This window comes from Taudactylus pleione, unplaced genomic scaffold (assembly GCF_031769625.1).
Source record: "Taudactylus pleione unplaced genomic scaffold, aTauple2 ptg000004l, whole genome shotgun sequence".
NCBI classification, from domain to species: Eukaryota; Metazoa; Chordata; class Amphibia; order Anura; family Myobatrachidae; genus Taudactylus; species Taudactylus pleione.
Genome location: NW_028284407.1, coordinates 4,769,738 through 4,794,797, shown reverse-complemented (window position 1 = coordinate 4,794,797; position 25,060 = coordinate 4,769,738). Strand labels below are relative to the sequence as shown.

General features: G+C 41.7%; 1 protein-coding gene across 1 annotated transcript in view; it reads right to left on the bottom strand.

Moving 5' to 3' along the window:
• RAPGEF4 (Rap guanine nucleotide exchange factor 4) overlaps nt 1-25,060 on the bottom strand; it is a 168,657-nt gene that overhangs the window by 75,299 nt on the left and 68,298 nt on the right. Inside the window, exons 13-17 of the mRNA XM_088468239.1 lie at nt 24,628-24,706; nt 13,677-13,827; nt 11,365-11,453; nt 7,561-7,591; nt 302-380 (exon numbers count right to left, since the gene is read on the bottom strand). Coding sequence (XP_088324365.1) covers nt 302-380; nt 7,561-7,591; nt 11,365-11,453; nt 13,677-13,827; nt 24,628-24,706 — 429 coding nt within the window. The remainder of the gene's footprint in view (nt 1-301; nt 381-7,560; nt 7,592-11,364; nt 11,454-13,676; nt 13,828-24,627; nt 24,707-25,060) is intronic.

Below are 25,060 nucleotides of genomic sequence, written 5' to 3'. Positions count from 1 at the left end.
TACATAATTGTTAAATACTGGCTTTATTTGCACTGAAAAAAAGATAAAAGAACCATTTCATTGGAATAAATCAGTAAGGTTCAATTTAAAGAGGGAATTATCTAAACTGGAAATACACAGTGCTTGGACGTGACCGCAGCGCACAGGGGACAATAAGGAATGTTAGCAAGAAAGGTAAATTCATATTCACATTGGAGACGTGAACCATGCCCTGGGTGCGAAAACAGACTCGGTTCTGCCAACCAAGACACACAAGTTTCCAAAGTGCACAAAGTCACAAGAGTTCCGCACAATAACCTACTTTCATCAGTGCTTCGTATGGGCTGCCGCTTCTGTAACCGCTCATCGCCGGTACTGAACTGCCGCAAAAGAACTTTGTGCTGTCGATTTAAGAAGACAGATATGACTGTTTCAACAAGTATTATTTTACCGTATTTACTATGGGTACAGCTATAGTTATCTCATCTCCACTTTAACCAGGCGATATAATCATTATTCAGCAGATTTGAATATTGTTTACAAATTGTGGGGTCTATTTACTAAGCAGTGTTAGGAGACAGAGTGAAAAGTGATAAGGTACCAGCCAATCAGCTCCCAACTGACATCTCGCAGGCTGTGTTTGAAAAATTACAGTTGTGAGCTGATTGGTTGGCACCTTATCACTTTCTTATCACTTTTCACTCTGTCTCCTAACACTGCTTAGTAAATAGACCCCTATGTACTAAAGCCTTGGAGAGAGAGAAAGTGGAAGGAGATAAAATACCAATCAATCAGATCCTAACTGTCATTTTTCAACACAGCCTGCAAAGTGACAGTTAGGAGCTGATTGGTTAGTACATTATCTCTGTCCACTTTATCGCTCTCCAAGGCTTAGTACATAGACCCCTGTATACTGGTTTGGGATGTATAGATATACTTACAGCAAACAATGTAATCACACATATACATCACATTTCTTTATTAGGTTTTCATAATTTAATAATAAATCATACACAAATGTATTACTTCTATCCCACATCTAACTTCTATAGCCAAATTCCCATTATCATGCGCTGATAGTACCAGTGCTCAGATTATCCTAATGAATGTTAGATTCATTAGAATCACTAGCGGAGACTAATATAGCCTTTAAATAATGTGGAGTTTCCAGAATACTTTAGGGGCAGTATTCTCATGATTGCAGACCTTAATTGTGATTTGTTACTCACTGTGCATGGTTTTTATAATGCATGGCATAACCTTTACATGTAACTTCACTTTGAAAGCAACAAGGTCAGAGGTCAAAGTACATTATATCTCAGTTACTGTACAAATGAATATTATAACATGTGCAATGCAGCATATCATAAGGAATCGTACATTGCAGAGGTGTATTGATAAGATAATATAACTGTAAGTCAGTATTCTTGCATTAGGCCAGTGGTTCCCGAACTGTGTGCCATGGCACCCTGGGGTGCCTCAGGACACTTGCAGGGGTGCCTCAGGTTGGTGGTCCAGCACCACATCAAATTATTGATGGTCAATGTAATGTAAATATGTAGGCAAACAGAAGTGCAAACCTGTCCACCACCACATAACTGAATCTAAAGCTGGACATCCACTATAGGCTGGTTGGAATGAAAACCTGGTAATATATGGGAGCCAATGACAGTCGATCATATGGTTTTAAACACTGAAAAAAGGACAAAAAAAATTGTTCAAATTGGTTAAATTTGTGTGTTTTAACCAATTTGTCTGAACAACCATTTTTGGCTATTTTCCAATGTTTGTGAGCAAATGGACGATTGTCATTGGCTCCCATACATTACCAGGTTTTCATTCCAACCAGCCAGATTGGACAGGTATCTGACAGAAAATGGTATAGTGGATGGCCAGCTTTAGGATGACAGGTCAGCACAATTTACTTCACTTTACTTAATTTTTTTCTGAATTTCTCAATAACAAACTTAAACTTAGGGGTACCATGAAAACAATACTGATACTCTAGGGCGCCATGATTCAAAAAATTTGGGCACCACTGCATTAGGCACATTAAATAAACAGGTAGCACCAGGGTTGTCTTAGTAGCAGTGTGGGCCCTGGGCAAAGCAATGCACTGGATCCCTACCCATCCATTCACAGGAAAAAAAAGTAAATGGTCAATAACATTAAACCCTCCTGCACGGCCATCAGACCTCCCACACATGCAGAGAGACTCTGACTGGTCTGAAACCGGGGGGGTGAAGTGAGTACTCGTCACAGGGGGGGATGGGGTGGGGGAGGTTAGATCAGAATACAGTGCACCAGCGGACGGCTTATAAAAATATCACAAATTTACCAACTTGCTGCGGCTGCAGAGGGCAAGCTTCGGGCCCTTGGGCAACTGCCCAACAAGCCTAATGGAAGAGATGGCCCTGGGTAGCACACTAGGATAATTAATGAAAACACGCCATTTGTGTTATCATGAGAGTGAGGACACCTTGAGGCTGTCTTTGTTACATGTCACTTTAGTGTGTTATAACGTTTTTATTACATTGCTCAAAATTCGCTCAGAAATACATTTTCCCCCATACAAAGTGCACCTGGAAGGTGTAAAAGGCGCCCCACTGAGAGCAGAACAGACCAGCCTTGTGCTGTCACCCCTATGTCACTAGTATGATGTCTCGGGAGGAGGGCAATCTGTAGCTGCCTGAACTGCAGGGGGAAGAAGGTGAATTATGTCAGTGTTCCTGTCTGTCGTATCTGTGAGCCAGCCTCCTTCACAGTCCTGCAACGAATCAGTCTGCCTCATTGTCTGTAGAGAAACTGTCTGTACAAATGGCAGTTTTTCTAAGATTTAGAAGAAAGCTTAAAACTAAAGGTGTGCAATGCAGACTTTCACTTATTCTAGAACAGTATAATATGTTCCGTCATATTATGTATATATTATGTCATGAGGATGTGGATGTCTACAATAAAAGTCTCCTAATATATCTGCATCATTTCATTCAGGCCCCCCTAGTATTGATCAGAATGAAGTCGTGTTACATGGAGCATCGCTCATAGTTGCTTTTTTTCTAAATTATTCTTACATTTTATTTAGTTGTGAGAAAAATGGATCGTATTTGCGCTCCACACTTATATACCGGCAACTTCCAAATCGCTGTGATTCACCAATCACAGAAAACAATGTAATGATAAAATATATGAATAGAAGCGCACTGGTAAAGCACAGTCAAAATATTGGATCACCCCTTCCAATGTTCTTTCAAATGTATCAATTCAAAATGTGTTCATTCATGCAAAGTAATAAAGTCAAAGAACCGTGGATGATACTTCAACTATTAATGGTTCTTTCAACAGTCTTATGAACCTTCTTTTCTTAGATCTTCTTAATAACTGTCCAACAAAACAAAATGTCCAGCACCTGTTATATCCCAATCAGTATGCGGTATAATGCAGTTGTCCCTCTTGATGTCTCATCATGGTTTACATGTAAAACAAAAATGTGCGGGAACCAAACATGGCATAAAATCCTTAATTTATTGATTGACATAAAAATAACACATAATAGAATAAAAAGATGGCAGCGTACCCGAAGTTCCCTTTTTAGAAAGGCACATATACAGCATCCAGGGGTAATAATGCTTCCCCTATAAAGCAGTACCTTCCAGATCAACTTTAAGAGCCCCAATCAGTCACCAACGCGTTTCAACCACCCCTGTGGTCTTTGTCAAGGTGTATGTGATCAGGTGCATGTTGCAGGTATTTATACCCTCTATTAGGCCCTCCCCTAAACTAGGCGTGTGTTCAGGGGGAATTTCAATCGTTTATATAGACTCACCAACGTAATTAAGTGTGATAAAACACTTAACTTCTCTCTTACCTTATAATATTAGGTCTAGTGAAAAATTTCCCTTGTTATATAATATCAGCGTCGGTGAAACAGCGATGCGTTCCAACTTGTGGAACGCATCACGTGTCTGTAATCCCATGTGATCGCGTCTTAAGCGTTAATTGACCGGGTGCATCACGTGATCGTACTTTGTTAGTGGATGGTAATTTCCACTTCTACGGGGCGCGTCCCTTGCTTCACTGTCAGCAAAACTGTGCCTAGGTAGGCGCGTCATCTATTACCCCATGTATATCAGTCGTCATGGTGACCACGATGTTTGCTTTCCTGTTTTTGGAGCGCATATGCGTTCCAACTCCCGGAAGTTAGTAATTAATAATTCTATTTGTCCGATATTAAATCTCTCCATTAGGGGATATTTAATCGATGTACAGCGGGATCACTGTTCCCATAAATTCTTCCCTCATAATTAGTCAAAATTGAGAGATAAAATATTGCATACAACTGATATATCAATTATTAAAAATAATAAAATGTTGTTATATAAAACACATATGTCTCCCTCAATATCAATATAAAGTATAAGATATATCACATGAGATAATATAACTTAAAATGACCAACATTATAAAAATTATACAAATATAAAAACATAAAAACATGTAAAAGAATTCATCGTATGGTGCATAGCATACAGATAAAACACAACTTAAAACTGGAGCCCATTGGTTCTATCTAAATGGGGAAGAATATACTACAAGAACCATTTGAGCTCAATATCTGCGTTCATACCAAACGGTTCTAGTGTTTTAACCTCATAAATCATTCTCATCTCTGTCTTGGCCAGGAATATATCTACCCCCTTTGTTCGCCAGTTTCCTTCAACTTTTTTTATACCAAAAATATTTCTAATCCCATCTGTTGAACTCTGATGATGTTCTAGAAAGTGCTTAGATAGTGCATGGTTAGTTACTCCTTTTTTAATATTCCTTAGGTGTTCAGCCCACCTTTCTTTTAATTTTCTTGAAGTTTTGCCTATATATTGTAGGCCACATTTACATTCAATAAGATAAATACATTTAATGCTATTACACGTCATGAATTCTTCAATTTTAAATTAATTTTTGTTCAAGTTGGAGATGAACGTAACCTGTTTGGATATTTGTTTTGTATTGGTTTTACATACTATACATAAACCACATCTGTGGAACCCTTTGGTTTTTATTCTCCCCGTTCTTTTTTCTGCTACCGTGCTTTTAACAAGTTTATTACTCAAATTCGGAGCTCTTCTATACGTAAATGTAGGTTTGTCTGGTATTATATTTTTTAGTATCTGATCCTGTTTTAATAGATGCCAATTTTTCTTGATTATGTATTCAACTGACCTGTATTGATTATTATAGGTAGTAATGAACGGTACAAGTTGTTTGTCAGTTCTTCTTTTTTCTTTGTATTGTAGAAGATTACTCTGTGGTATTTTCCTCATTTCAGTAATCGTGTTGGATAAGGTATTTGCATCATAACCTTTTGCTATAAATTTGTTTTTAAGTACATCTATTTGATCATCAAAGGTATTATCTTCCGTACAGTTTCTGCGGATCCTTCTGATCTGACCCTTAGGTATATTGCTAAGTCATCTTTGATGATGATTTTTCCCTAGACCTAATATTATAAGGTAAGAGAGAAGTTAAGTGTTTTATCACACTTAATTACGTTGGTGAGTCTATATAAACGATTGAAATTCCCCCTGAACACACGCCTAGTTTAGGGGAGGGCCTAATAGAGGGTATAAATACCTGCAACATGCACCTGTTCACATACACCTTGACAAAGACCACAGGGGTGGTTGAAACGCGTTGGTGACTGATTGGGGCTCTTAAAATTGATCTGGAAGGTACTGCTTTATAGGGGAAGCATTATTACCCCTGGATGCTGTATATGTGCCTTTCTAAAAAGGTAACTTCGGGTACGCTGCCATCTTTTTATTCTATTATGTGTTATTTTTATGTCAATCAATAAATGAAGGATTTTATGCCAAGTTTGGTTCCCGCACATTTTTGTTTTACATGTAAACCATGATGAGACATCAAGAGGGACAACTGCATTATACCGCATACTGATTGGGATATAACAGGTGCTGGACATTTTGTTTTGTTGGACAGTTATTAAGAAGATCTAAGAAAAGAAGGTTCATAAGACTGTTGAAAGAACCATTAATAGTTGAAGTATCATCCACGGTTCTTTGACTTTATTACTTTGCATGAATGAACACATTTTGAATTGATACATTTGAAAGAACATTGGAAGGGGTGATCCAATATTTTGACTGTGCCTTACCAGTGCGCTTCTATTCATATATTTTATAATTTTATTTAGTTGTATTAACATGTATCGCCGTCGGGCGAGATCTTAATTACCTTATTAAAAGTTATGTTTTATGATGCCAATTACTCTTAAAGGTTAGTGCACTCAACTGAAAAGCCTGTTTGTGAGATAGGCTGTCTGTTACTTTTATCAGAGTGGCAATTCTCTAAAAAAAAAAAGTTGGGTTTCTTTGCTACACCAAATGTCACCCAATAAGTGATTTAATTATTTATCAGGATGGTCAGTAGGGTTCCTACAAATATTTTACTTGTTCTCTTTATGGAGATTCAGATCAGTCCTATCCAGAGGCGTGCTACTGATGACCCCAAGTTTGTAACTTGAGAAGGAAAATAAAGAAAAATGGAGGGCAACTTACTCAGTGCAAATAAACCCTTAAAAAGTATTCACGTATATCATGCAGAGTTATGTTTCTGCATGAGGATTGTCTACCCCTATTATTATTAAAACATAACTTTTATTATTTATTCATAAAATATTCCAATATCCTTGAAGCAATAGAGCAAAATATTGAAAGACGGAAAGTGAAGTTTGATAGAAATGAGTGAATCTAAAAATATATTAAATTAATTGTCCCCCAATAACACTTTATTATTTATTTCTCCAAAAGATTAATATATCTATTTAAACATTTTAGATTATGTATGTATGTATGTGAAATATAATGTAATCTCAGGGACACATAGCCAGTTTTTTTATTTGTGTGTTCTCGCTCTAATCCTGTGTTTGCTCATGAACGGTAACACTCTTTAGCCTTTTGTTAAGTTAGTGGACCACGTTTCTGATGTCTGTTGTATTACATGTTTGTTTGTCGTTGTTTTCTTTTAGAAATTGCTATTTCATTTTTATCTAGTCCTTAAAAGTCTGGGCTGTGATCTTAGGAGAAACCACCAACTCTTGTAAGAAACTTTCATCTAATATCACAGTGTAAAGAAAATGCTGTCCCAGTGTCAACAATGCTACAAGGGATTTGTCTGGAGAGGAAAAATATAGATAGAAAACTAGATAACGTTCAGAGCAGTAAAGAGAGAAAACATAGATTACATCACGTTATAAACTCTTGTAGATGACTTCCTGTGTGTCTATGAGCTTGCACCCTGGTGGCTATTACGTTTAATCATTAATATAATATTCCAAAAATAATATTATTTGTAATAATTTCTGGACACATCCACATTATTGTATACACTGTTTGCAATTTCTGTAAACATACATGTTAAGGTAGAATGCAAAAATATAAACACATACTGTATCTACCAGCACACATCTGTTTTATACGACATACAGTAAACAATTAAATCAAACCTTATGTCAATGCAGTGCAGTTATAAAACAAAACAAATAAATAAATGTTACCATTCACTCACTTTCTTTTGTTGTCCTTTCCCGTCTTCAGAGCTAGAAAATATAAACAGCAGATTAGACACAACACAGACTGTAAACAGCGGTCATACAACAAACATCATAAAAAAATAATCACATACACTAAATGCTAAAGCATATTACAGGTACTGCAACCAGGGATATGCAATGACATATAGGTGCTGATTCTGAATTGTATGCAATGCAGATGGTCACGTAAAGTCTCTAATAAACTTGCACGGTGCATGCGTTATAGGGCCCATACATCTGATAGGCATTGCCCCTGTACCCCGTTCTGCCGACGCCGGGGAATTCTAACATGTTCGAAATCCTCGATTCCAGATCCTTAGCAAAAAATGATCATGATCGGAGAGTCAGTGTTTTTTAACATGCTGTTTTTCCCAGATCCGCCTGGCGGAACGCTGGTCATCTATGATCGCCGAACAACGGATTGGATCAGCATCGGGGAATCATGGTGCTGATGTATGACCTGCATTACACTGAGGATACGCACGAAGGCGCTATTGTGATTGAGACACACGGTATCGTAAATGTGTTAGAATAGAGATGAACGTTTCTGGGTGGTGACATGGAGGCGGCTTAGTGCGCGCACCGAGATGGTCCATCTTATGGGCATGTTATGGGAGTGTCACGGGCGCATTGGCGCAGGTGGTTACGTACACAAATGCTCAACCACTCACGTAGGAGGCCATACATGGACGGAGAAACTGCAACTGCCATAGACGCTACAATCTGTATTTATGCGCCTACGGACACTGACAGTGGGCGTATCAGTCCTTACACAGACGGATGCGCAGATGCACACAAGGGATGGACTTTGCAGAGTTATTTGACCACGGGTGACCGCCAACAGGCACAGACCCAGGCACCGTTCAGAATCAGGCCGATACGGTGTCACTCATTTTTAAATAAAAAAGAAGATGCAGAATAAAGTGGGAGTCATTAATGAGCATGGGCCTACCAGCCACTGCGCTGCACTCAAAAGGTTGTGTTACCTATAGCAACCATAAAAATACCCATTTATAAAATGAATCTTTGGCTAAAATACATTTTCTTCATCATTTTTTAATCTTCAAATTCCAGAAGACATTTGCCTACATTTATATTCTGCCCTCATGGTGTCCCCACCCCCCGCTGTGGAATTCCACGATATGTGGAATTTCGGCCATGATATTTCATACCGTAGTGTATGCGGTCATCCAGGCACCGGACTACACACGTCACCTGGGAAGGACACTGGTCTACTCTTTGGATTCCCTTCAAATGTATTACTTTAACGTAGTACTGTAAGTATTGTGTGGCCCTTTTGAAGGATAGATGGCTGCCCAATGCAGTAACCTAAAGTTGGGTACACACTACTGGATAAATGTTTTGATCAAACGGCGAATTATATATCTGTAGCAGATCGGCCAGTGTGTACACCCGATATGTCCGTGAACAATGTCGGGTCAGCCCTGCAGCACAGCTGATGCCGATATATCATGCAGATATATCGGAGAATCTGCTTTTGTGTACGGGCGACACGCCATCCACCCGTACTCTAACTGCAGTGATCGCCGACGCTGACATCGCAACTGGGCGGGCAAATTAAAATGCATGTCGAGCAGTCACTCGGTGTGGTGGGCAGTCGGACGCTCTATCGGTTAAGTGTGTACCCAGCTTAAGAGTATCATGTCGCCTATCACTGCACTAAGCCACGCAAGGAGGGACTGGAGATCTAATTCTAGTCCAAACAACAGTTTGTTATTTTCCGCACCGGCATCGGGGAAAAATGAGAATGAAAGTAGCTATCTGAACGCACTGCAGCAATAAAAAAAAACAAAAACAGTTCCTTAATTACTATTCACCGGCAGTTTAAGGGAGGCGACCGGTTTAAAACTTGCAATCGTTCTAGAAATCCCACAGCCCATTTTCATCACATTTGCCGCTGGCCTGGGTTTTCACATAGAGGTTAATTCTATTAGAGAAACTATACAATTTTCCTCTTTACACTATGCTCAGTTCTTTAACGTAGCAACATCAATGGCGCTATGTGGTGAGAACTAAAAGTGTAAATTAATAGCAGACTTTGAAATGTTAAGAAACGATATTGAATTCATTACATAATGAGTCCTTTATTTTCTGCAAATGTGAACTAGTGAAAAGCACTTGAGATATTTTGTCGCTATTACTTCAATAAAGTAATTGTAGAAATCAGTAAGAACAATATTCATCTCAGATCTTATACAGTTCCATGCTGGGGAAGTCTGCGCCAGCTTTCAGTGCGGCCAACATTCGACGAGAGCAACTAGAGGGCCACTGAAGACTTTAGGGAAGTAATTTTGATTGCTCATTTGTGTCCAAATGACATTATTAGCATAACCAAATAGGACTGCGCACTTCAAGTGTCTACTCTTGGAAAGCTACGTTTGTTTGCCACGGGAGACCAGAAAGCACATTTAGTAAAGTGTTCCTTATGATCTTAGCAGGCAGTTTGATTCCAATTAATTATGTGGATTTGCAGTTGCGTTTCATATAAAAGATATGATAGCCATATAAAATTCTAACTTTTATGAATAAACGAAATAGGCCTCGTTGTGATACTTCCCTTCTGGGTCAACTATTATGCAGAGTATGCTCAAGAAAGCTCTAGGATGCCAATCAATTGCAAGAAATGCCAGAGACTAGGAATAAACCTATTGCTTGAGATGTTATTGGGGGTCTTTGTACTATATCAGGGTAACTATGTTGAATGTGTATGTGGGGGCTGTACTGGTCACTATTTAATTAAGGAGAAATCATAACTTGGTATGAAAAATACATTGTTATGTTTAGCCTGATTTTGAACTAGGAACATAAAATAGTATGAACTTTATTTTAAAATCTCATAGTTGTTACGGTTTTACTATTTATTTGAAAAGCCCTTCACAACAGCGACACCCGAAGGCTATAAGGCTGTATCACACGCCTTCAAATAAAACGTAACATACAACAATATATGTAACAATGTAGAACTGTCTAATCAAGAGGGAAAACCCCACAACTGTAATGATTATACAAAACAGGCATCATTTGTTTCCAAGGGAACTCATAAACAATGCCCCACGTCAGCTGAGGGAACGTGAAAGAGTTAAGCTGGGTACACAATATACGATGTGTACCCAGCTGAAGGAACGATGTGATGTAACGATACATCGCGCCACCGTACGCACTGCACGACTTGGTGTACGGCCGCGCAATGTATAGTTCCGTGGTGCGTGTTACTGGACGGTCTGTTTAATTGCATAGTCCCATCTTCTGTGCAGCACAGCAGATGGAGCGATGCGATGAACGATCCGGGTGAATCCGCAATCGGGCGCACACACTGTACGATCTGTACGATATATCGTTCTATCTGCTACGGAACGATTTATATCGTACGATATGTCTTATAGCGTGTACCCAGCTTAAGAAGCTTTGATGAGAACTGTACACTGAAGTGCTCACTTAGAATCTGCTGTTCAGTGCAACACTATGCAATGGATCAGTGGCAAGTTCAGATGAACACTATATTTTCCAGATCACACCTTAGAAGGAACAGTACCAATGAATGCATATTTTGTAATAGAATAATACACCATAAATTACCTACGTCTAGCTAATGACTGGCTTACTATTATTTATGTTTCATGTGTTGCCGCATTTCTTTTCCTATTGGCCTTTTATACAAAAAAAGATGGAGGGATGAGACTCTCCAGTAAATGCCAAAGGCTTCTGTTCCAGCAGATGTGATAACGATATGAGCGTTTTAAAATAAGTATCACGCTTACATTTGTTTCACTATTCTCTCCAGCTCAGGAAGTTGTTCCTTCAACGCAGCAATCGTCCTTGTGTCATCTGAGACGGAGACATAAAACTCCTACACAAACAGGTATGAAGATATTAATCTATGTACACAAAAGATCATTGTTCATAAAAGATTACAGAAAACTATACTGTACGAAATGCTCAGACTGAATTCAATCTTCATTTAAACAAAACCAGAGTTGTTAAACCCAATATGAAGATCTTTATAAACATAAAGGCTTAAAAACTATAGTTTAAAAATGATGAATCTACGGAACTAAAATGTCTCATTTTTGTTAGTGTGGTAGCCAAGTCCTTATTTATCTATATCTAGGCACCTTTGTAGACTTAAGAATAAATGAGAACCCCAGGTGGAATAAATAAATTATATATAGTGAAAAACCACTGTGGAAGTTGTTCATGGGAGGTATATATTTCCCAGGTTCTTAACTTCTTAGGGGTAATTATCCAGGTAATGAGCAGCCTTGATTGACAGACCACCTGTGTGAGGCTGATAAAAATTGTGTCAGTTCTCTGGGCAGTCTCTCACTACCTGGGGAGCAGCCCTGGACTGGTGTGATACTGATTGGCTTCTGCATGCAGAGTGTGGCCGTTTACACCAGGAAAGGGCACTCAACCTGAGATTGCAACAATATATATTTGTTTTCAACCAATAAAGGCACACAGTGGGCGGTATTCAATTGTTTCGCTACCTTACGCGCCCGACAGGAGCTACTATTGAATTGTTGCTCCTGTCGGGCGCGATCAGCTGCCGGCTCACCATTTCAGCTCGCAGCCCCAGCTGAAATGGGAGAAAAGTGACCCGTTTGGGTGCCTAAACAGCACTTTTCGCAATCGCACCCAGCACTTTGGTCAGAGATTGCCGTTTTACACGGCTACACCCGACCACTATGGGCACGATCAGCTCAAAAATGGGCATCAATTGAATAGTGCCCCGCGATCTCCTGTCACTTTAGATGGGAGATCCGGACCGCGAAAACAATTGAAAACCGCCCAATGCCTTTAATCCTTTATCTACACTTCTTATGTTGTGTGACAACGTACAATCACACCGATGGTTATGCAAATCACGTATAAAAGCAATGGTAAGAATCTTCATGTAGTAACACAACAAAAACTATACAATACAGTTTGATTGGGCCCATGAGCGGACTGTTCTCACACTAATACTGACAAGTCTGCCTGATGTGTGTCATTTTACAGGGGTGTAAAGTAAAACTGTAATTGGTTAATAAGATATAAACCTGTAGCTGCAGAGGGAGTTGGAAGCAAGTGCTATATAAAATGATTGCTCTCCCTCTCTAATAAAAGCTATGCACGCTGTAATTACAGGTTACCCGTGCATCTCATGGAGACAGGCCTGTAAAATCCATGTTCTGTGTAAAAATCATGCTTCTAAATTACTTGCCCACTTATCACCGTCATTATGTATATTTTTAGGTGGAAGCTATTGTAAAGTCTCTTTAGAAAATTGCAACATATTGACATTTATAAAAGCTTATAATGTAGTGTGGGAGAAGAAATACAGATTCTCTCACTGGATTGGCATTAGCACAAGGGCACTATATCCCTATATGAATGTTACCAACATCCATTCTCTGCTTTTTAATGTGTTTCTGAAAGATCTAATGGATTTGATAGACCACTATGCAGGTTTTTATCTAAGGCTAAGCCATCGGTAGCAGGGAATAAATACTTGTAATGTATTTTCAGCAATTGTCAATAAATGGAAACACGCTAGAGATTATGTAACAGAATGGTGCGCAACCTAATGTACACAATCAGATTGTAGCTGACATTTTTTTCCAGGGCAGTCTATGAAATGAAACCAATTGTCTTATTGGTTTCTGAGAATTACATCACTGGTATCATTTTATTGACTGCTTATTATGGTAATTTGTGCACCAGAAAGTCCATCGCCTCTGTTGGACCTAAACTTAGGTACATCTGTGCAATCTGTTTGGCCAATGTGATTGTATGCAAACACATTGGCCTGGAATTGTAAACAGTCTGGCCCTCAGAATGATTTATCTGCAAGTTCACAATTCTGTCCAAATGGTCAGCAGTGGGGCTCATTGATGACCTGAGAGCACAGGGTAAGTAACTAGTCATATGCTGGATTTGTGGCATATGATGACTGTTTCCACCCAAATTTACATTTGTGTAAAATAAACTTCTAACAGCGCTGGTCATATACTGCGGTGCCTCAAACAAACAAAGCCATAAAACTACCACCATGATCTATAAATGACCAAATAATAATGCTGCAACTCACCTCTAGGAAAGCCATGGCAACCTCATCTTCCCGTAATAAGTCATTATAAAGGATGGCCCAAAGCTGTACTAATCGGATCACTCTACGCTTGTTGTTGAGGGCATAATCCATTTTCTCCTGCTCGGTCCCTTGGGACGGCTGAGCATGGTAAGTGCAGAGTAGTCAAGGAAGTGCTTCAATATGCATATGATACACAAAGGATTATGGTCCTGATTCACTACAGACTGCTATTGCGATCGCGGCTACGATTATGCACGCTGCTGCGAAAATATGCTAATGACTGCAATCGCAAAGCTGTCGCCCAGCCAGCATAGAGGCGCCGACACTATCTCACATCCGCAGCACCTCGCAATCCTGCGTATACATCGGGAACATCGAGTAACATCGACCTCTCACGCAGAATTACAACAGGTGTGACCTTACTCAGAAATTGCTAACCTCGTCTCACACAGTAAGTACACAAGCTGTGTCTGCCATTGCAGTGGCTAATTTATGCGCGCCCAAGCAACGGCGTTGAAACGGAGAGGCAGACCTGCGTTTCTCCGACCACTCCTCCGTCACCCCCCCAAACGCTGACGTCCCGTCCCTCTGTCTGCGATGGCTCGTAGGTGTTCGCGGTGCGATCTCAATGCTAACTCACGCACTGCGTACGCTGTTGCAGTTGCGATCCATAATGAATCAGGCGCTATGTACTATAGCATTGTTGAAAGGTGCAGTAAAACAATCAAAACTGTGCATTCATTAGGGCTTATTTACTAAAACGCTAAATTTTCATTATACCATAGCAACCAATCAAACACTTGAGTGATGAGTTGCTGTATTATTTAATTGCCACTAAACTGATAACATCTATTGTCTGATTGGCAGCTATGATATTAGTACAGATGTTCCCATCTGAGCAAATAAAGTTTTTTAATAGAATTTTCTCACATATATTTATGTATCAAATTTAGTAATTTAAAGGGGCAATAGTATTAAATTTAAAAAAACAGGCGTGTTTTGTGTTTAGTATTATTGCCCTGTTGAATCAAGTGTTCTTAACCACAAGACGCGGCTTTGACAAATGCTATGTAGTAAACTTACCCCAGAGTCCTATGTTCTGCTCTACCTCTAGCAATATAGTTACATACAGCAGACAGAATTAAAAGAGAATGTGAAAATGACTTGTCCTTTTTTGAGAAGAGGAATTTTATATTTCAGTGAATCTTTTTTTATTCTGTTTTTATTTGTGTTGAGATTGAAAAGCGCGTGATTGCCATCTTGTGGCAAACCAATGTCATTTTCTCTAAGGTCTTTCAATAGGTTGAATTGATCTGTCAAGCACTCTCCATGCTCCTGACAAAAGTAGAACGTACCAACCAATCAGATTATAATGGGGCACATCCACTAGCAGACTTTGAAATGACTGCACAATTATGACATTGTAATCGTGCAGTCGTTTCACAGTCTGTTCTGTGCCTGCAGTGAACGTTCAGTCGTTTAGTGTAGGCACATCAATCATCCTCTCAACCTGACATTATCGTCAGGTTGACCAGCATGTTCGGGTGATGATTGATGTTGGAAACGACCAGCGGAAGCGTGCATCACTGGTCATTTCCGACATTAATGTGTCCGATTCATGCACGATTCATGAGCGATTGAACGATATCGTTATCATTCAATCGCTCATAGAAATCGGCAAGTGGATGTGCGCCTTTACTGTCATTTTTCAAACACAGCCTATAAAATGGCAATTAGAAGCTGATTGGTTGGTAATTTATCTCTCTTCAATTTATCACTCTCCAAGGTTTGATACATACCCACCACCATAGTCCAAGGGGTATATTTACAAAGCGGTGGCTTGCTTCTCAAAATTTACAATATTACGTGCAACACATGCTGTATGTACATGCACTTTTTTGCCTTCTAACACGCCAAGAAGTGTCAGCTTTTATATATATATATATAAATATATATATATATAAATATATATATATATATATCTACCCAAATCTTATTATGATAAAATCTAAGTTATGAGCTTGAAAAAACTGTATGTGATTAGGAAAAACAACTGTCACATTTCCAAGGCTCTATTCCTTTGTGCAGGATTTTGCTTTTATGTGGTTTTGCATAATGGCTGGTATTAAGATTTCTAGGAACTCGTGAATGTCCCTTTCCCTTTGACACATGGTCCCATCCTGCACCCATTGTAAATACACCACTGTCTCTGTTCCCTGCACCTCATCTGTATCAACGTGAGGTGGAATGTAAAAGGAACACTTCAGGCAATATCACTACTTTTATAGAGAAGAATCCCCATGAGGCCTACAATGGAAGTCCCACAGATGTACAACTCTCTGTGATACCTCTTTTATACCCCTTTCAGACATACAGCAAAAACAAAGGTTTTTGGCCGTGAAGGTGCTTCAACCCTGGTTTTTGCTATGTGTGAACAGAAACCACTTGGGTCGCACTCCTGGGTCCATGACCCTGCTCTGTACCAGGGTTTTTCCCGGGTGCAACCCAGGTAGGCTCTAGTGTGAATGCATCCAACCCAGGTCTTTAGACCCAGGTTTTAAGAAAACGTTCTCATTGGCTGTTCTGTGCACCTGCTGATGACATCAACTGCAGTCACCCCGACCACATGACTGGGGAGCAAATAGATTTAAGTGTGTATTATTTTATGTTTAACTTGTTTATGTGAAAATTATGTCTTTGTACAGACCAAAACTTTATAAAGGCTATATTCATAATCGTATTATTGTAATGTAAAAATGTATTGGTTTTCAATTTAAAAAAAAAAAACAACAACATTGGAACCAAACAAACTTTGTGGCCTTTACTCTAAAAATGCTAATTTTTATATTATGTCATTACTGTGAACAAAAAAAAAAGTGTCCCCTTTAAATCAACACCAAATTCTAGGGCAGACCCGGGTTCAGTGTGAACGTATCCGAACCTGGAATTTCCCGGGTTTTGGTGTAGTGCGAATGGGGGTCTCAGAATAAGACATGGGAATTTCCAGGGTTGATAACCCAGGAAGTACCCATGTATTTCCCAGGGCTTATGTCTGAAAGGGGTATGATTGACACCAATTCTTCCTATTGGTTTTCTGATCACATCTGTCGTAGATTAGCCAAAAAGACAAATTCTTCTTAATTCTTTTTAATCCTCTTCGGAGAACACATTGATCTCCATCATGGCTCTTACTCTATTGTGCAGAAAATATATTTCACTTTGTGTTTTACCTAACTGAGCTTTCTTCCCATAAAGAATGTTTAACACAAAAAGCCTATAACACGCTGCTCACTCCCCAGGCCTCAGGCAGCTGGACAGAGGTGGCATTGGGTGTTTATAAATTAAACCTTACTACAGAATCAGACTCATTTATCTACATTGACAGGCTGTTATAAAATGAAGGCAGATATAGTAATAAAGGAATATGTATCAAATCATCTAGCGAGAGATAAAGTGGAGGTTACCTATAGCAACCAGTCAACTTCTAACTATAATTTTTTAGACTGTGCTAGATAAATGCCAGCTAGAAGGCCATTGATTGTCTACTTTATCTCTCTCAAAGGGTTAAATACAGCTGTACTTTTGTCTACACAGGTTCGGCGTTACCATAAGGCAAACCTTTGTAGTTGTCTAGGATCTAGGTTAGGAGTGCACCTAAATCACTAAAACCGTGACATAATGTCACTCATCTAGTGTTTTGAATACCCCCATGGCGCCCCCACACCACTGACATAAATCTGATGTGACATGGGAAGCTGCAGGCTGCTGCTCTCCATGTCACTGTGATGAGGGGACTGTGGCACCGGGCTATGATGTCACAGCCGAGAGCCACACATCCACAGGGGAAGACAACAGAACATGTAGCAAATCAGATAGTATCATAAATACTCCAAGTTGATGTACTATACTTCCTCTGTCTGCCCCCTGATATCTGATCCCTTCTGGCCTGAATGGCAGCCTCTAATACACAAATCTCAACTATGGGCCTGATTCAGAGATTTACCGAACTTCGATGTTCTCGCAAATCTCCAATTTTTTTTTTTGTTGATCTGTGCATGCACTGGAGCCAATGCATTACGCCAGGGCCGTAGGGAGGGAGGTGCGGCCGGTGCCTCCGCACAGGGCGGAATCCTCTAACAGCACCGGCCATGAACTGCCCAGTTCCGGAGAGATCTGCAGGAAGAGACCGCCTGCAGTGCTGCGCGGCGCATGGTGCGCACCAACAATGCAGATGAAGATCCCCTCCCTCCACCCACCTCCCAGAGCAGCAGCTAAGCGCTCAGGGGGAAGAGGGGGGCAGGGGTGCAGCACAAGGATCACTGCCGTCCTGCTAAGGCGCTGCATTGCGCACGTGCAGGTCTGGTCCTGTGGCGTTGGTCGCAGTGCCTCGGAAGCCTCAGCATGGTTGACATGCTTCTGGCGCTTGGGGGTGGCGACAGAGAGCTTTCTAGAAAATGGGGAAGCGTCTGCCCCGTTTTCTGAGCGTGCCGAAGCCAGTCGCGCCATCCTCGGATGCATATTTACTGGCCCTGGCAGCGTGGTTTTGCCGGACATCCTGAGCAACCTGTGAGTTACTCAGATGTCCAATGGCTGCCTGATGTTTACATAGTGGACCTGGTGCTGCATCCTTGGACACGGATCACAGGAGCCAGCAGTGAGCGTCTTTTAACACAAGATGCCTCCAGTGGCTTTTGCATATTTTTGCCCAGCCGCTGCGTACAAAGACCCAGAAGCAGAGCCTTTGGTGTCCTTCTATGAATCAGGCCCTATATGCAGTAGACATTTTGGGAGAGATACTGTAACATGGGCTGTAGATAGGTTACTGCCATTGTCCATTTCACTCCACCTACGATAAAAGTGAAAAGCAATATTTGCGATTTTGGGTTCCATAAATTATGCAGCGATAAGCCAAAAATCAAGAGAAAATTCCCATTTTTGGGGGGAAGAACGGATATTGTTACATTTCATGCAATTTATTAAAGGGCTAACGCCAGAGACATCCTTTCCAGAGAGTGGCCAGAACAGTAACACGAGATAAAAGATGCAGCCAATGTTATGTGACGTTCCTCCGGCTTTGTGTGCGAGATCTGCCCTCGGCTACGAGCTTCCCATAGACTGCACTGTAACTGTGATATATCTTTAGCTCTGGAAAATCTGACTGTGGAGAACACAATACATTCAGCCAAATAATGCCTTTTCTTCATATGAAATAAACTGCAACATTCAATTATATGTAATTCTACACAACCTGTTTTACAAATCACATCGGATAATGTCATCCCTTTTTGAAAATATTATTTGCCGTTTATTAAAACGACTAATTGCTGTATTATATGAAAGTATCTGCGCTTCCGATAAACACAATAACACGCTGTAACGCTGTCAATACAGTCAGTGTTTAAAAAAAAAAAAGGGAATTGCAAGTTTAATGTTCCTCTTAGTCATGTTCTCGTTCCGTCTCTCCAGCCATATAATTATTTCATATATTTTTACCTAGCTATTATCCAGCTCACCACAGGTACCTGTAATTTTTGCCATTTTCTTATTTTACGTTTACTTCAAATCCCGCTAATGATAGCTTTCCGAGCAGAGATTAAGGTTTAGAAAAATAAGGAAGAAAAGCTAAATATGCTCAGATTGTAATTTGTGCTCATTAGGCGTGATTACATTGAGATATACACTGCTTTTCAATGCAATGTTTAACACAATGGTTGCAGTAGATTTTTACAATCTGAATTCCTCAGTATCTTACATTAGTGCAGTATAGAATGCACACTTCTTCCTAACAATATACCGATCACCTGACTTCACCTTTCCATCATCATCATCAAACCAATAATCATATTAAACCATTCTGTGCTCCCCCCACACAAACATATTTGGGCCTTCTTCATTAAATATTTGCTGGATATTCCCTGAAAAAAGACTGTTTCAGGGTGTACCGACAAATATTAAGGATCCCCCCAGGGGCGTTTCTAGAGAGGAGGGGGCCCGTGTTCAGTCTCCGACACGAGCCCCCTCCTTTCTACCCGGCAGCGCATTGAGCTGTGCGCGCCCAAAGTCTATAATGTATGCACAGGTCACCGGGAAAATGGGCGCGGCGATTTTCCAGTCGTTTTACGGCGCTGGACCCCCACGCCGACGTGGGACTCCGGAGAGGTAAGTAATATTATGGGTGTAGGGTGTGCGGTGCGGGGCCCCCCTGCCCGTGTTCCCCGCACACCCTGCACCCATTATAGATACTCCCCTGGATCCCCCATATGTACTATGGAGGGATCACAGCAGATATCTCACCCCAGTGAAGCTTCCGCCGCACCAGTGGACACACTATTGAACATTGGGCCTGATTCAGACCAGCTCGTGAGCGCTATGCGCTCGCAAGCGCGTCGATGGTGGCCCAGTGCGCATGCGCACGACGGAGACGGCTCCGTCGTGCGCATGCGCGAGACCCTGATAGCGACGGGCAAGCCCTCACTCCAGGTCTGGAACCAAAGGGGGCGTGCTGTCGATGTTGAGTGACAGCACGCCCCCTTTGGTGGGCGGGCCGGGGGCGTGGTTGCCCAGACGGAGGCGTTCCCATGGGAACGCATACCGTCTGGGGCCGGCCCCACTGACATCACAAGTGATGTCAGTGGGAGTGCTTTTGGCTCTGTTAGAGCCGAAAGCACTCTAGGGCTTTCGGCAACGAGACCCTACCACAAGGGCCTCGTCGCAAGCCCGATGGTCGCGATGGTCTTGACCATCGCGACCATCTTCCTGGCCACTCGCTATAGCTTTGGATGGTCACCCAAAGCTATGCGAGCGGCCGGGAGGCCGCTCTAAAAAAACAGAAGGCCGGCCCTGATTCAGAGCGAGCGCTCTGTCAGAGCGTTAAGCTCTGAATCAGGCCTATTGTGCCAGCAGATGGTGGCGACGATTATCCATCTGAACATGGCTCTCTTAGGATGCAGTCTGGATAGCCACACCCCTTGTTACCACCCAGAAACACTCAGCAAAGTTGTGTCCAATCTGCGGCTCTAGGCATCGGGAGGCATTGGCAGTGCTATCCAGACGCATGTGCATAGTAAAAACATGGGCCGCTTGTGTGCGGCGCCGACATTGTGTGTACCTCTCAATCAAGCCCATAATCCGCAAACAGACGCAGGTTCAACTATACCTCATTCTCTATGAGCTCTTAGGCAGTGTCACTAACATTGCATCCAATGGGGGAAGAACGGGTTATTTATTAGATCGTTGTTTATATTGGAACTTGTGGAAGATCAGAAAGACTTGGACATAGACCATAGAATAAGTCAGTGTATGCCCGCACAGTGGGTACACTTACTTCGGGCACCTGGGAGTTTTCTCCCAACGAATGTGAAAGTGATGGAGCGGCCTTTGTCGCTGGTACAAGCCATGAGAATTGTTCATCTGATACTGGAAGAGCAAATAAACTGTCAGACTTGTGTTGTGAGTTGATGCCAGTTAGGATGCACCTAGTATAGGGCAGATGAAGTTCTCACTGATGATGAAACAGCCTCTTTGGCTTTGTCTGATGGTATTCAAAAAGAAAACAACAAGTTATCACTGATATTGCCTGTATGCATTGGACCCGAGACCTCCTAACGTTACCCATTAGAGAAAGGGTGGTGGTGGGGTGTGACTCATATCTGGGCACTGGTGCTGACATGGTCACTTGGAACTTCCTAGATCCTGTCAGTGGATAATGCACCTTGCAAAACCATGTTGCCCTGCAGGTGGGGCAGGTATAAAATGTGGCGAGGGATTTATAGTTGGGAAGAGGCGTGTTCTATCCTAATTCTATATTGCAGTGTAAAAACAGAGCCTCTCAATATGTGCTCACTATATGCCATAGCGGGCAGTTTTCCATGGATGCAAAATAAATAAATTAAATGCACTTGCACCTCTGGCATTGCAACATGGTTTGTTCCTGGAGAAACTTGCTCCTTATTTTGATTTGCTCCTAACTCTGAATTAGGAGTGGCCATTGGTGGGGTGTCCATCCACGATTACCACTGATTGGTCCATCAATGATTACCATCAATGGCACAAAAACCATTGATGGTTTGCACCTCTTGTGGCCACCGTTCCTAGTGACACAGTGGCCCGCGGTCCATTAAAAAATGGGGGTGGGGCTTAGCAACCACAGGGGGGGGAGCTAAGCTACGTCCTTCAACAAAAAAAATAAACATTGGCTTTCACTCGTCCATCGATGGTGGAGAACCATTAACTCTCTGACAAAACCATCGACAGTTAACCATCAATGATTGCTAACTATCGATGGCCATCCCTACTCTGAATCTGAACCAATTACTTCATTCAGGACTGCCATCAGAAATTGTGGGGCCCAGTACAAGTGGTATATATAGGGCCCCCTTGATCCTTTCCCCTGGCCTCTGACCTGTTGGAAGCAGAGGTCCGAGTCCCGGGTAAGCACATACTGTGATGCCCCTTCACTGTGGATGCACCTTTGCCAGGGGACACTGCACAATGGTCTCCTCCTGTCATAAGACTTCCCTGTGTGGAATGTGTTATATTTCCATACATCCACCCCTGTTGTGTAGACATTATATTATACTTACTACCATCTAGAAAGTCACTGATAAACTGCTAGTGAACAGTAACAATTATATCCCTACATAATTTCATAAGACATACAAGATGCAAAAATAGTTATTTCCAGGCACCACAATTATATTGTCAGATCTGCAGATAGGAGCTGGCCTGGCATAGTCTGTGTATTAAATAACGCTTTGACAATGATGTTTATATTGCAGGACAGTTTGCCAGGAACGCCCTAAACAAACATTTAAAAAAAGCAAACAAATATCTGAAGACTGATGTGTCCTGTATTTAAATGCCCACATAACTATATAATTTGCTGTTGTCCTTTTGGAAAGTGCACTTTCTCTGCTAATAGACAAGATCAAACTTGCTAATGAATTTTGCAGTTGATAACAAGAAAAGAAGACTGAGCATGTCAGACCATATAATGTGCTACAGCACTAACACAAAAGTCCTTTCCCAATGACAGACTCACAGTGCAGTGATAGCAGATGAACACCTAATATGACAGAATGTGTGTAAAGGAATATTTCCAGGACGTGTTACCTGGGAAGCTTATAGATCACGCATGTGGGCCGCTAGTGCTTGGCCTGAAGCCGCAGGATCCGGAGATCTGGCATACTGGTGTGGGAGTGCTGCACAACAGATGGAACAATGCCATGTTGCTAAATGCAGCATGGAATGATATATTGCACAGTCATATATCGGATTGTGTACAGCCATGGCCAAAAGTTTTGAGAATGACACAAGTATTGGTTTTCACAAAGTCTGCTGCTTCAGTTTTTATGATGGCAATTTGCATATACTCCAGAATGTCATGAAGAGTGATCAGATGAATTGCAATTAATTGCAAAGTCCCTCTTTGCCATGATAATGAACTTAGGGCCTGATTCAGACCCGCTCGTGAGCGCATAGCGCTCACAAGCGGGTCGATGGTGGCCCAATGCGCACGTGCGGATTGCGCAAGGCACGTGCGCGAGCCCCGGAGCGAGTGAGACCCAGGAAAACGGGGCGGCTGTCGATGTTGATCGACAGCTCACCCCGTTTTGCAGGTGGGTAAGGGGGTGGATGAACACAAGCAGAGGCGTTCCCGAAGGAATGCCTGCCGTTTGTGGGCGGCCCTACTGACATCACTCGTGACGTCAGTAGTGGACTTCCGGCTCTATCTGACAAAAAGGTCTAAAAACACTGAAGCCGCAAACTTTGTGAAAACCAATACTTGTGTCATTCTCAAAACTTTTGGCCATGGCTGTAGTGTGTAGAGCTGGTGCAATATATCATTCGATCGCATAGTGCCGTCACTGGGTACACACACATCGCATAATGTGTACCCAGTTTAACACTGGGCATGATTCAGTAGTGAACCCAAATGCGATTACGGAGGCACACATGGAACGATTGTTTGCCATCGCGCATGCATATAAGCCGCACTGCGCATGCGCTGCAATTGCATTGCGATTACAGACGCACAGATCAATCCATTGCAGAGTGAGTGATAGGCTGTCAGTGTTTGGGGGTGGTGATGGGGAAGGTGGTCAGAAAAACGCAGACGTGCCTGTACATTTGAACGCTGTTTCATTGGCGTGCATAAATTAGCCACTGTGATTGCATATGCAGCATGAGAGCTCTCTGCGTGCTGGGAGACTTATAGTGTCTGCGGCTGGTCAGACCTGTTGTAACTGCTGCGTGACTGCCCGATGTGCGTCGATGGTACCGATGTTTACGCAGAAGAACGACATTGGACGGATATGAGAAAGCTGCAGTTGTGGGCGTCTTTATGCTGGCTGTGCTTTGGAAAGCATTAGCATATTTTTGCAGCTTTTTCCGTGCAAAATTGCAGCTGTGATCGCTGCTGAATCCGGCCCACTGACCCTATAGCGGACCCAGGCTCTGACCATGTAGCAGACCCCGTAGGGGATTTATATGTGGATGAGTCAGTATGGTGTGTTTGAAACTGCCACTGGGTGTGAATGGGCTTCTGGTTTGGAGGACTAGACGTTTTGGCTAAACCTGATTGGACCACATAGAGGTCCTGACACAATAAATAAATAAACCAAGCCCTGCTATCAGACTACGCTCGCTCTCTGCTGCCTTCCATAATGAGCAAATGCACCAGTCCCCCGCCAGCCACTCCTAATACAAGTCTGCATTCACAGAGGTCCTTTCCTGCTGTACATCTGGTTATTGTCACCGTTTTAAAATTGTTCTTTACTGCAGAGCACTGTACACAAATGCATCAGCTACTAATTTAAACATGTAACAAAAAGTGTAACACTGGAGAAGACTGGAAAATAATCTGATATAGAGCAAACCCTTCAAAAGTGAAATAAAGGGACATGAATACAAATAATTGCAAACCGCTGTTGCTCGTTGTGTAAAAGGATATTGGGACATCAACACTGGGCAGAGCTGAGAGTTTGGCATGAAAACACAGTGCATCAGTATAAAGTCATCTACAGCAGTATCTAAAAATAAATAAAAAATAAATATCAAAAAGATGTGATAAGTTTAAAGGGGTTTTCAACTTTACATATCACTTTTTACCAAATTACCACCAATAGATATAATAACACATTGGTGGTGGTCCTACCCATGAGTCCCCACCATTTATTGTACTTTGCATGGTTCCAGCACTGGAATATAGCCTGGATCTCCACCAATCACAATCGGTATTTGGCGTAACAGGAAGGATCCAGTGCGGCTGTAATGAACGCCAGTATATGTTTGGAGGAATGGGCCTGGCTATATATGAATGCTGGGATTCTCCAGACAAAGTACTATTACAGATGTGTCCACATACATCTATCCATTGTGCGTTA